Source organism: Podarcis tiliguerta (genome assembly GCF_965153285.1).
Source record: "Podarcis tiliguerta genome assembly, chromosome: 18".
NCBI lineage: Eukaryota > Metazoa > Chordata > Lepidosauria > Squamata > Lacertidae > Podarcis > Podarcis tiliguerta.
Genome location: NC_139551.1, coordinates 6,147,734 through 6,160,372, shown reverse-complemented (window position 1 = coordinate 6,160,372; position 12,639 = coordinate 6,147,734). Strand labels below are relative to the sequence as shown.

General features: G+C 46.1%; 1 protein-coding gene across 1 annotated transcript in view; it reads right to left on the bottom strand.

Annotated features, from left to right (window-relative positions):
• Positions 1-3,114: 3,114 nt before the first annotated feature.
• ATCAY (ATCAY kinesin light chain interacting caytaxin) overlaps positions 3,115-12,639 on the bottom strand; it is a 32,882-nt gene continuing 23,357 nt past the window's right edge. Inside the window, exons 8-13 of the mRNA XM_083421811.1 lie at positions 11,587-11,673; positions 9,037-9,135; positions 7,032-7,067; positions 6,507-6,542; positions 4,747-4,779; positions 3,115-3,835 (exon numbers count right to left, since the gene is read on the bottom strand). Coding sequence (XP_083277937.1) covers positions 3,826-3,835; positions 4,747-4,779; positions 6,507-6,542; positions 7,032-7,067; positions 9,037-9,135; positions 11,587-11,673 — 301 coding nt within the window. The 3' untranslated portion in view covers positions 3,115-3,825. The remainder of the gene's footprint in view (positions 3,836-4,746; positions 4,780-6,506; positions 6,543-7,031; positions 7,068-9,036; positions 9,136-11,586; positions 11,674-12,639) is intronic.

Below are 12,639 nucleotides of genomic sequence, written 5' to 3'. Positions count from 1 at the left end.
ACTGTGTGACACAGCAACACATCTTGTGGTTCAAAAGCCACCCATTTTATAACCACCTTAATTTATCAGCATCGCGGTATTGCTAAAAAAAGGAAGATTTTATCTCTCCATCGCAAACAGATATGTTTCTGATATTAGGTCAATACGGAGGAACAGAAAACATGAAACAACTGTTTCCTGTTCCTTAAACACATGGCAAAACGTTGCTCAGATTGTTGAGCGCTTAAATAAAATATCTTACAGTATCGCCATTCCAGTTTGATTGATGCAAAACATTTTACTGTGTGAAAGTGCTTCTTTAATCAAGGCTGCCCATTATTATTCTCCATTATTAGATCTATAGTCCCTTTTACATTTTTCAGTGATGGATTTGTACCATTATACCTGTCTATTCATAGAAAGGCAACAGATCCTACTTTTTGCAGGTGACAGTCCATTTAAACACCTGTCAAAGAACAGTTCTCTAAATAGAGTATTTGAAGGGGAAAGTCCTAAGTCTATCTTAAAGATAAAGAGTCCTACGAAGGGAGAAATGAGAGGCATTAAAGTTTTGGCGCATGCAGGTAACTTGGTCATAGCCTTCCCCACCGTGGTGAGATGGACTGCACTTTTTTCAGCTATTCTAAATTTAGGTAAAGGTAAAGGGACCCCTGACCATTAGGTCCAGTCGTGGCCGACTCTGGGGTTGCGGCGCTCATCTCGCTTTACTGGCCGAGGGAGCCGGCGTACAGCTTCCGGGTCTTGTGGCCAGCAGGACTAAGCCGCTTCTGGTGAACCAGAGCAGCGCACGGAAACGCCGTTTACCTTCACGCTGGAGTGGTACCTATTTATCTACTTGCACTTTGACGTGCTTTCTAAATTTCTAAATTTACAGCTATACATTTGTGGGTTGGGACACACTTCCTCCTCTTTAGCAGTAACCCAGGGATAGCGGAACACTTGACCCTCCAGATGATGTCAGACTGCAAGTCCCAACAGCTTTAGCCAACTTGGGCAATGGTCAAGGATGATGGGGTATGTAGTCCCAACATCTGCAGTGCCACAGATTACTCACCCCTGCTTTAAAACCAAGCAGTCCCATATTCTTCCCTTTGGTGCCCACGATCACAAGGCAAACACATCCTTTTAAAACCAAGCATAGAGAAACCGGCAAAGATATCGCAAAGAATTGTCACCCCATTTGTTTCCAGAGAGGGATGTGCAAATCTGTGGTCCTGAATGAGTCTTTTTGGAGACTGCCAATATGTTCCACGTTTCTCTTTGTAGAATGGTGGAAGAGCATGTAAACACTCCTCAATGCAGTTCTCAGCATATCCTGATATACACGTCTCAGCTGTCATGTTTTCTCCCCCTCCCTCCCAGCTTAAAATGCACTTTCAAAAAATCCAGTTGAGATTATTTCAGATCCAAACTGATAGATGTCTTTGCAGCTCTTTTTGCTTTTATAAATATTCCGTCCGCGAGAGAGAGAGAGAGAAGTTTTTAGAAATGATTGCAAACCATACATTTCCCAGATGTTTGATCATTGCGGTTGTAAACACGTCTGCTTGTAAGGTGACCCCATAGGGCTCTATGGGGTAAGGGTTCTAATTCCACTGTCAGTAGAGAGGTATGATTGAAGTGTTCAGGAACTCACACATTCTGCTATGCAAAGATGACATTCCCAAAGCTTCCGCAGATAGCGATAGATTCCTTTCTTTTGCAAACGAAACAGACCGGGTCCTTTAAAGCCATTGTTGAAGATTGATCCCCGTTACATCGCAAGCTCTTGTTCAGGGTTAGGTGTTACGTATCGAATGAGAAGAAAAACGGACAAGCCAGCTGTTCCACGCTCCTCTGCACACACACGAAAGCAAAGGAAGCCTTCTGTTACCCTGGCATTTGGAAGACTCCCCGGAAAATCAAGCTTGCACATGTAATTTTGCCACTGCTGCCCTCTGGTGTGGAACTGTATGGACAACCGAAACAGCAACTATCTGAATGTGGACTTCAAGGTTTTCTGTTCTTCTTGGATCAAAATAACTGGGTCACATTTTAAGTGCATAGATTAAATCTAAGTGTGAGTGAATTGCCTTCCTGTCCTGCAACGCCGGGACGCGGGTGGCGCTGTGGTTTAAAGCCTCAGCGCCTAGGACTCGCCGATCGAAAGGTCGGCGGTTCGAATCCCCGCGGCGGGGTGCGCTCCCGTCGCTCGGTCCCAGCGCCTGCCAACCTAGCAGTTCAAAAGCACCCCCGGGTGCAAGTAGATAAATAGGGACCGCTTACTAGCGGGAAGGTAAACGGTGTTCCGTGTGCTGCGCTGGCTCGCCAGATGCAGCTTGTCACGCTGGCCACGTGACCCGGAAGTGTCTGCGGACAGCGCTGGCTCCCGGCCTCTAGAGTGAGATGAGCGCACAACCCTAGAGTCTGGCAAGGCTGGCCCGTACGGGCAGGGGTACCTTTACCTGCAACGTCAGTGCGGGAAGTGGATCGTGTGATTCTAAGCACAGAGACCTGGGTTCAAATTTCTACTCAGCTGTCATCTTTTAACCTAACCTAAACGTCTTGCAGGGTTTTGCTGTTGTTTTTCTGGGATAAAATGGGAGCCACTCCCATGTTCATTAGGGCAGAAGATGGGTATACATATGTGGCTGTAGAAAAAGTGTTTTTAAGCCATGTTACGTACTCATTTTCCTGTTCTAAATGTGTGCACTTTCTAATCTGACTCACGTTCTTCCTTCTCCTTGCTTGAGGAGATGTGAACTGTGTTTTCATGTGCTTGCATCTTGCCTCAGATGTTTGGAGGCAGAATTCGGGGGGAGGCGATTGTCCAGTGTTCTGAAACGGACTAAAACCGTGCAAATGCCACCACCCTGTGAGTATATTTGCATCTTTATGAGAGCTAGTGTGGTGTAGTGGTTAAGAGCGGTAGTCTCGTAATCTGGTGAACCGGGTTCGCTTCCCCGCTCCTCCACATGCAGCTGCTGGGTGACCTTGGACTAGTCAGACTTCTCTGAAGTTTCTCAGCCCCACTCACCTCACAGAGTGTTTGTTGTGGGGGAGGAAGGGAAAGGAGAATGTGAGCCGCTTTGAGACTCCTGAAGGGGAGTGAAAGGCGGGATATCAAATCCAAACTCTTTACACTGACTAGTGTATGAATGGGCATTGTTACAGCACTTGCGATATCTGGTACCCAAGATTCAGAGACAGACCCTTTCAGGAGAGAGGCTGCGACAAATAAAAATGATCTGTACATCATTTCCTGCGTGAGACTTCACCATGAGCTCAAGTGGTTAAAAAAATAGCGCCAGGGGTGTATTTGGGAAACGGACGAGGCAAAAAAAAACCAGATAGGTGCTCTGTATCTATACTGGAACAGGCATGCAAAAACTTCATTCAGAAGGGGACAAAAGTTTGCTACCGCAGTTCTTCCTGACCCAATGAATGCACAAAGCAACAGTTTCCTTTCAGATAGGTCCGGCAAGGAATTAAGAATGGATGTGTGCTTTTCCATCCCGATGTCGCTATGCTGACCTGCAGCAACCAAACGGAGGAGGCTTTCGATGTACAAACCGGAGTTCTCCATTTTAGGCTGGATTTGGTAATATCCCGACGTTGTTGCTTTTTAAAGATGGAAGGTGCTTGCAGCTCTCAGCAAGGGGTTTGCCACTCAGAGCCTTTGCTGGAAAGTTCGTTCTTGTGTGCAATGGAATACCTTTGAGGCAGAGACAGAAAGGCTGACTCCTTGGTTGGATGGAACTGAGGATGGTTGTGTGGTCTTGACACCAGGAAGGTCATTTTACAATGGGTAATGCATCGTTCTGGGTCGTTCTTTAGGTCGACGATTCAGGACATGCTAAATGGTGCGAGGAAGGAGGAAGGAGAGAGAAAAAAACAGGACCGGTGAATACTTAAGCGATTGCTGATTGTCAATTATCAAGGGCCCCTCCACATTGGTGTTTTATTGTGGGTGTATAGGTAAAAGGGGGACACGGGTGGCGCTGTGGGTTAAACCACAGAGCCTAGGACTTGCCGATCAGAAGGTCAGTAGTTCGAATCCCCGTGACGGGGTGAGCCCCCGTTGCTCGGTCCCTGCTCCTGCCAACCTAGCAGTTTGAAAGCACATCAAAGTGCAAGTAGATAAATAGGTACCGCTCTGGCGGGAAGATAAACGGTGTTTCCGTGCGCTGCTCTGGTTCGCCAGAAGCGGCTTAGCCATGCTGGCCACATGACCTGGAAGCTGTACGCCAGCTCCCTAGGCCAATAAAGCGAGATGAGCGCCGCAACCCCAGAGTCTGTCACAACTGGACCTAATGGTCAGGGGTCCCTTTACCTTTACCTATAGATAAAACGTAAAGGGCCCCTGGACACTTAAGTCCAGTCAAAGGCAACTGTGGGGTTGCGGCGCTCATCTCACTTTCAGGCCGAGGGAGCCGGCGTTTGTCCGCAGACAGCTTTCCGGGTCATGTGGCTAGCATGACTAAACCGCTTCTGGCACAACGGGACACCGTGACGGAAACCAGAGCGCACGGAAACGCTGTTTACCTTCCTGCCACAGGGGTACCTATTTATCTACTTGCGCTGGTGTGCTTTCGAACTGCTAGGTTGGCAGGAGCTGGGACAGAGCGACGGGAGCTCACCCCGTCACGGGGATTCGAACTGCCGACCTTATGATCGGCAAGCCCAAGAGGCTTAGCGGTTTATGTAAACGGTAGGTAACTAAATTCTGAATGTGATTAAAAATAAATAAATAAAAGAAACCCACACCTTGTTTCCTGATCCTCTGCTGGCAATGTAGGCCTGTTTGGGAAGACAGACAAAATAGTAAATAAATTTAGAACATTGTGTATGCTTGTTAAACCTCGTAGTTCTGCATCTGAAGAGGTAGAATATTTCTAAATAAATTTAGAACATGGTGTATGCTTGTTAAACCTCGTAGTTTTGCATCTGAAGAGGCAGAATATTACAAGCGGATTAGTAAACCTGGATGTACACTTCCAAAATATAAGATAAAAAACAAATAAAATAAAACCTACATACAGCAACAGTGTTTTGTGTTGTATAGGCTCCTAGGATGTAAGTCATGGGCCCCGCCTGCTAGCCTGCTCCCTAAAAAGTCACTGGTTTGCTCATTTCTATATATAGGGTGCCTACATTCTGCATGGACTGGTTGCATGACAACATGTGCAAATGGCTTTAGATACCTATTAGGTCCATAAATGACCATATAGCATATATTCAACACAAAAAAACAGCAGCAATTTGTTGTTGACAGCTGGACATATAAAGGGCCCCATTACCTTCAGTAGCTTAGGGCCGCATCAAACCTAAATCCGGCCCTGGTCTGCTCTAAGTAGAATTTAGTTAGATTATGCCCTCTATTAATTGTTGTCATGCTGTCTGCTCTGGCTGAATTTTACATAATTACTTATGTAATCAGTACATTATTCCACACCTTTCATTTCAACACAAAGGAAATTCCTGACAGTAAGAGCTGTTCGACAGTGGAATTTGCTGCCAAGGAGTGTGGTTGAGTCTCCTTCTTTGGAGGTCTTTAAGCAGAGGCTTGACAACCATATGTCAGGAGTGCTCTGATGGTGTTTCCTGCTTGGCAGGGGGTTGGACTCAATGGCCCTTGTGGTCTCTTCCAACTCTATGATTCTATGAGAGCATTTTTTCCCCTTCCTTGTTTGCCTTTTGCAAGGTTTCAGAGTGTTTTTCTGGGTTTCCCCCCATTCCCCCCCCCCCCGTCACTTGGAGGGTAAAATTGGGGGGTAAAACTCTGTGGTCAGGAATGCATTAGAAATTTCCCCTTAAGACACTTTGAAGAAAAACTACAGTCAGTCGTGGGCTGCATTCAAGATAGGAACAGCAGAAGAAAAACGATAAAGTAATCGCATTAGACAAATTTCTGTCATAGATAAGAGTCTGATATATTATGTGGCTGGAAAGGGTTTGAACACTGTGCACTGTCAGTACACGAAACAATGTAAGCATTCAATTTAAAGTTACCATATTTTTTGCTCTATAAGACTCACTTTTTCCCTCCTAAAAAGTAAGGGGAAATGTGTGTGCGTCTTATGGAGCGAATGCAGGCTGCGCAGCTATCCCAGAAGCCAGAACAGCAAGAGGGACTGCTGCTTTCACTGCGCAGCGATCCCTCTTGCTGTTCTGGTTTCTGAGATTCAGAATATTTTTTTTCTTGTTTCCCTCCTCCAAAAACTAGGTGCGTCTTGTGGTCTGGTGCGTCTTATAGAGCGAAAAATACGGTGGGTGAATCTATCAATTTTGGTTTCTCTCCGTTTTTCATGTTTCCAATCTAAAGTTCATTTCACTTCATTTCCACATTACTTTGTGTGTATGTGTGTTTAAAAAATGAATTCTCCTGAAAATTCATCAGTATTTTAGGGGGTGGGGGTGGGAATCCCAATAGACATGTCTGTATGCAATTTTGCCTAATATACAGAGTTTTGCAAACCATTTCCCCCTAATATAATGCATCCGCAATAACATGGAAAGAGACTTACCTCTCTCTCACAGTTGTGTCCTGTTTCTCTTCTGCCCTGTTAGGGATAAATTGCATTTTGAAATAGCCGGTTTTGCCTGAAGGAACAATGTAAAATGACAATACAGTGGTGCCCCGCAAGACGAATGCCTCGCAAGACGGAAAACCCGCTAGACGAAAGGGTTTTCCGTTTTGGAGGTGCTTCGCAGGACAAATTTGCTATGGGCTTGCTTCGCAAGACGAAAATGTCTTGAGATTCCTGGGGTTTTTTTCCGCTCCCCACCCCCTTTTTCTAAGGCACTAAGCTGCTAATAGCCTTTTAGCAGCTAATCCGCTAATCCCTTAAGCCTTTAATAGCCGCTAATAGCCGCTAAACCGCTAATAGCGCTAATCCGCTAATCCGCTAATGGGCTTGCTTTGCAAGACAAAAAAAACGCTAGACGAAGAGACTCACGGAACGGATTCTTTTCGTCTTGCGAGGCACCACTGTATACCCTGGGCAACTGTGGTAATGGCCTCTAGCATACACAAAAAGGGAGAAACCTACCTTTCTTTTCTCGCTCTGTTCCGCTCTTCTTCAAACCTGAAACAAAGTGTTTAGAACTGTGAAAAAACCGTGGTTCACAACCGGCTTAAAACCAACCATAGGAACAAATTCCCAATAAGCGGCTAATTGCAAATGAACATACTGCCAACGAAACAAAGCTGTTGGAGACATAAGAAGCCTGCGATCTGAGTTTGTCGCAATCAACGCTTTTCCTGTCCTGCTTCATTTCGGTTTGTTTGAAGTACTACGTTATCTGCCTTGCTGTCCACTGTTTAATGTGACGTAAAGGTAAAGGGACCCCTGACCATTAGGTCCAGCTGTGGCCGACTCTGGGGTTGCGGCGCTCATCTCGCTTTACTGGCCGAGGGAGCCGGCGTACAGCTTCCGGGTCATGTGGCCAGCAGGACTAAGCCGCTTCTGGCAAACCAGAGCAGCGCACGGAAACGCCGTTTACCTTCCCGCCGGAGCGGTACCTATTTATCTACTTGCACTTTGATGTGCTTTCAAACTGCTAGGTGGGCAGTAGCAGGGACCGAGCAACGGGAGCTCACCCCGTCACAGGGATTTGAACCGCCGACCTTCTGATTGGCAAGTCCTAGGCTCTGTGGTTTAACCCACAGCGCCACCCGCTTACTTACGTAACTTAAATTCATTCCAATGTAAAGTAAAGGACGAAACAAGATGCGTTGACTGGTTTCTGTTCCTAACCACGGATGAGCATGGGCACTGCTTCTGCTACCTTTTATATGGAATTTGCTGCCAAGGAGTGTGGTGGAGTCTCCTTCTTTGGAGGTCTTTAAGCAGAGGCTTGACAACCATATGTCAGGAGTGCTCTGGTGGTGTTTCCTGCTTGGCAGGGGGTTGGACTCGATGGCCCTTGTGGTCTCTTCCAACTCTATGATTCTATGATATTCTTTGTTGGAATTCTCTGACCTTGCACACTGGATGAAATACAATTGCCTCTGGTCTATTTTTTGTGAATCCTGCAACGTGTTTAAGTTTTTACTCTGCTAACTCTACGTTGGAGTTCTGCTTTGGATCAATAAGAGTAGAATTACATGTCACATACATGACCAGGCCCCTCTTGGCCCCTGCAACCACCCTTCATTGTATATGAATCACTGATATTAGTTCGCCTGTCTTCCCAAGTGATCTGCAAGATTTTTCGGAGACACCGTTGATGGAATCTTTCGAGAAGTTGGAGATGGCATTTGTAAGTGGTCCATGTTTCACAAGCATACAGTAAGGTTGGTAGTACCATAGCTTTGTCAACAAGCATTTTGGTTTCCCTGCAAATGTCCCGGTCCTCGAACACTCTACACTTCAATCGGGAGAAAGCCGCACTCGCAGAGCTCAGGAGATGCTGGATTTCGGCATCAGTGTTGACCCTTGTGGAAAGATAGCTGCCTAGGTAGGAGAAGTGATCGACATTTTCCAACGTTACACCCTTGAGTTGGATTTGTGGCACTGCAGAGGGGTTATTTTGTACTTGTTGGTGCAGCACTTCGGTTTTTTGGGTGTTGAGAGACAGGCCAAGCTTTTCATACTGAGAGCCAGTGTGGTGTAGTGGTTAAGAGCGGTAGTCTCGTAATCTGGGGAACCGGGTTCGCTTCCCCGCTCCTCCACATGCAGCTGCTGAGTGACCTTGGGCCAGTCACACTTCTCTGAAGTCTCTCAGCCCCACTCACCTCACAGAGTGTTTGTTGTGGGGGAGGAAGGGAAAGGAGAATGTGAGCCGCTTTGAGACTCCTTAAAGGGAGTGAAAGGCGGGATATCAAGTCCAAACTCTTCTTCTTTGTACTCAGAATGCAAGGGAGAAACGTGCTAAGAGGAAGGCACGCTTGGCAAATCCACACCGTGATCCCAAACTCCCACCCGGAAACCAATATTATGGAAGACAATCTTACTCGGCGACGAGTGATCGCCAAAGAAGAAGTATATGAATCACAGAATAAAAGGAAAGGCAGTGCAGGAAAACAACAACAAGGTATCACCCAATACTTACTGTAGGATACAGTCCGGAATCTGGACATGTTCCATGGGGATGCTCTGCGATAGTTCCTCCAAGGTGTGAACGTACTGGATTTTATTGATGAATTTCACACTAGGAAAGAGTATTTCCACACGTTAGGCACAGCTTCTCCCACAGCCACACAATTTTCTTTTTCTAAAATCTAGCTTAGTGTGTGTCAGGGATCGTGCTGAGAAGAGCTGCACTGAGGAGGAACGGTGGGATCCACCCTCTCCCCTGATCCTGATTCTTCCCAGGAGCAGGAGGACAATATAGATCTGGAACAGTGGTTTGCAGAGGGGCATAGTTCAGAAAGCAGAAGCTGGGGAATACAGGATGGGGAACGGCTAGCAGAAGAAACACTAGAAAAGAGTTAACAGTTTCACACTCTCTGTCTGGACAGCATCCACCCTCCTTCTCCAAAAACACAGAGAGCTCAGAAAGTGTTAGAGCAGAAAGCGCAGTGGGTACAAACTCAGATTACAAGACGTAGGAGTGACATAGATTAATAGGGATGGCAAGGGGTGGAATCCTTAACTGGGAGCACTGCCATTTCTAGAAGATGTGTTCTTTGTTCTTGCACTGTGATTATTAAAGATTCTAACTGGTAAGACGTTCTTTTCATTTGATCTTTCGTTTACTGCCATGGGGGCCACAGTGTGGCCTTTGCAGGGTGTTGCAATTAACCCTGGACCCCCTTGAAAGTCAACCACTTGGGCTGGTGACGTGAAACTGCTTTCATATAGAGAGAGAAGTTCAGAACGGGGGTCATTTGCAGGGAGAAGAAAAAGGTCTGGTAACCCTTGTTCTAGAATTTCTAGAATAGAAATGTTATATTTAGCATCCAATGATACAGAACCATCCCCACCTGGTTGTAGCCAACGAAGCCCTACTCAGAGTAGACCCACTGAAATTAACGTCTTGTCCATCAATTTCCGTGGGTCTCATACTAGGACCAACATTGAATCCAACCTATTATTATGATCATTGGGCTGAATCCAATGGTAATCCTACTCAGAGTAGAGCCATTGATGAATATGACCAACTATGGTCCCTTAATTTCAATGAGTCTACTCTTGAGTAAAAATAGTTGACTGCAACTCATTATGTTATTCCTCTTAGTATTCTATCCTGATGGCTTCCCCCATCTATCTTCACAAAACAGGTTAGTCTGAGAAATTGTGACTACACAGAGTTTGAACCCGAGGTTGTCTTGGTCCGTCTCTGATTCACTAAGCTACCATGCTACCTTGGTTTGAAAGGCTGTACATGCGAGTCGTGGGTTTGAGCCCCATGTTGGACTAGAAGGCCCTTGCGGTCGCTTCCAACTCTGCAATTCTGCAAAAGAGGTCATCGTATGGAAATTCACTTATCCAAACGTGAGGAATTAGTACCCAAACCTCACTATACAGTGGTGCCCCGCAAGACGAATGCCTCGCAAGACGGAAAACCCGCTAGACGAAAGGGTTTTCCGTTTTGGAGGTGCTTCGCAGGACGAATTTGCTATGGGCTTGCTTCGCAAGACGAAAATGCCTTGCGATTCCTGGGTCCCCCCCCCCTTTTTCCCAAGCCCCTAAGCCGCTTATCAGCTGTTCGCTAAGCCGCTTATCAGCTGATCTAAGCCGCTAATAGCCTTTTAGCAGCTAATCCGCTAATCCCTTAAACCTTTAATAGCCGCTAATAGCCTTTTAGCAGCTAATCCGCTAATCCCTTAAGCCTTTAATAGCCGCTAATAGCCGCTAAACCGCTAATAGCGCTAATCCGCTAATGGGCTTGCTTCGCAAGACGGAAAAAAACGCAAGACGAAGAGACTCGCAGAACGGATTCTTTTCGTCTTGCGAGGCACCACTGTACACACTGCAGATTCAGATATCCAAACGGCCAGACCTGTATGTGATGCTGTAAATAGATAAGCAGACTTAAACAAGTCTTTTTGGGTTTTGCTGGTCTGCTGAGACCATTTTGCCAGAAACTCGTGGGAGGAACAGGGAGAGAGCGGGAGAATAAGATAGCATTTATCCCTCCCTTATTTGCCCTTTACAAGGTTCCGGAGGGTTTCCCCAGGGTTTCCATCATTTTCGGGTCAAAATTCCACGGTCGGGAACGCATTAGAAATTTCCCCATAAGAATCAATGGAAATCGTTGACTTGTTATGTGAACACTCGCCTGACGAACCATTTGCCTTATGTTTGGATAGCCGGACCTGCATCCATCATGCTGGGACTTGTCTTAGCAGTCTTTGAAGCACGAGGGGTGGGCTAAATTTAGAGAAATATGTCTTGGACTACAACTCCCATCGTGCTGGCTGGGGCTTGATGGGAGTTGTAGTCTAAACCAGTGTTCCCCAACCTTGGGCCTCCAGCTGTTTTTGGACTACAACTCCCATCATCCCTCGCTAGCAAGACCAGTGGTCAAGGATGATGGGAATTGTAGTCCAAAAACAGCTGGGGGCCCAAGGTTGGGGAACACTGGTCTAAACCACCCAGAGTGGCGTCAGACATGTTCAACCGGCTTCAAGGCAGCTATCCTCTCGGCTGCTCATACCTGATGAAAGGTCTCGAGATAGCCAGGACCGTTCGAATGAACCACGACGGGTGAACGATGATCAGCGCTTTCAGGTTTTTCCGCAACCTGTGATAAAAATCAGAAGGCAGGGCGGTGTAAGAACAGATCCGAGCAGTTGCCTTTGGTTGTGAATTAGTTCTGCCAGATACAAACCTCCATACACAAACACAATCTCAATTTAATTTCTCATCTCCTCTCCCTCAGATTCTGGAAGCTTTCTATTTTACGGTGTAAAAACAAGAGGTTGTTTTTTTTATAAAAAAGCTAGTGAATCTGTATGCTAGATGTTGTTGGATTCCATCTCCCATCAGCCCCTGCCAGTATGATGATAATAATAATAATAATAATAATAATAATAATAATAATAATAATAATAATAATTTATTATTTGTACCCCGCCCATCTGGCTGGGTTTCCCCAGCCACTCTGGGCGGCTTCCAACAAAGATGAAAAATACACTAAAATGTCACATATTAAAAACTTCCCTGAACAGGGCTGCCTTCAGATGTCTTCTGAATGTCAGGTAGTTGTTTATCGCTTTGACATCTGATGGGAGGGCGTTCCACAGGGCGGGCGCCACCACCAAGAAGGCCCTCTGCCTGCTTCCCTGTAGCTTTGCTTCTCGCAATGAGGGAACCGCCAGAAGGCCCTCGGAGCTGGACCTCACTGTCCGGGCAGAACGATGGGGGTGGAGACGCTCCTTCAGGTATACTGGACCGAGGACTGATCAATGGTCAGGAATGATGGGACTTGCAGTCCAACAACATTGGTGACCCTTGCCATAAATATAGATATATATAGGTAAAGGTAAAGGGACTCCTGACCATTAGGTCCATTCGTGGCTGACTCTGGGGTTGGGAATCTTGAATCTCCAAATATTATTAGACTTCAGTTTTTTTTTGTAAACCGCTTTGAAGGTTTGTTTGGTGTGTTTTTTTACAGACTAGTGGTGTATAAAATTTATGAAATAAATAAATAAATTGACGCACGCACAAAAACACGTATGTAAACGGTCATCCTCAAGCTCTGTAA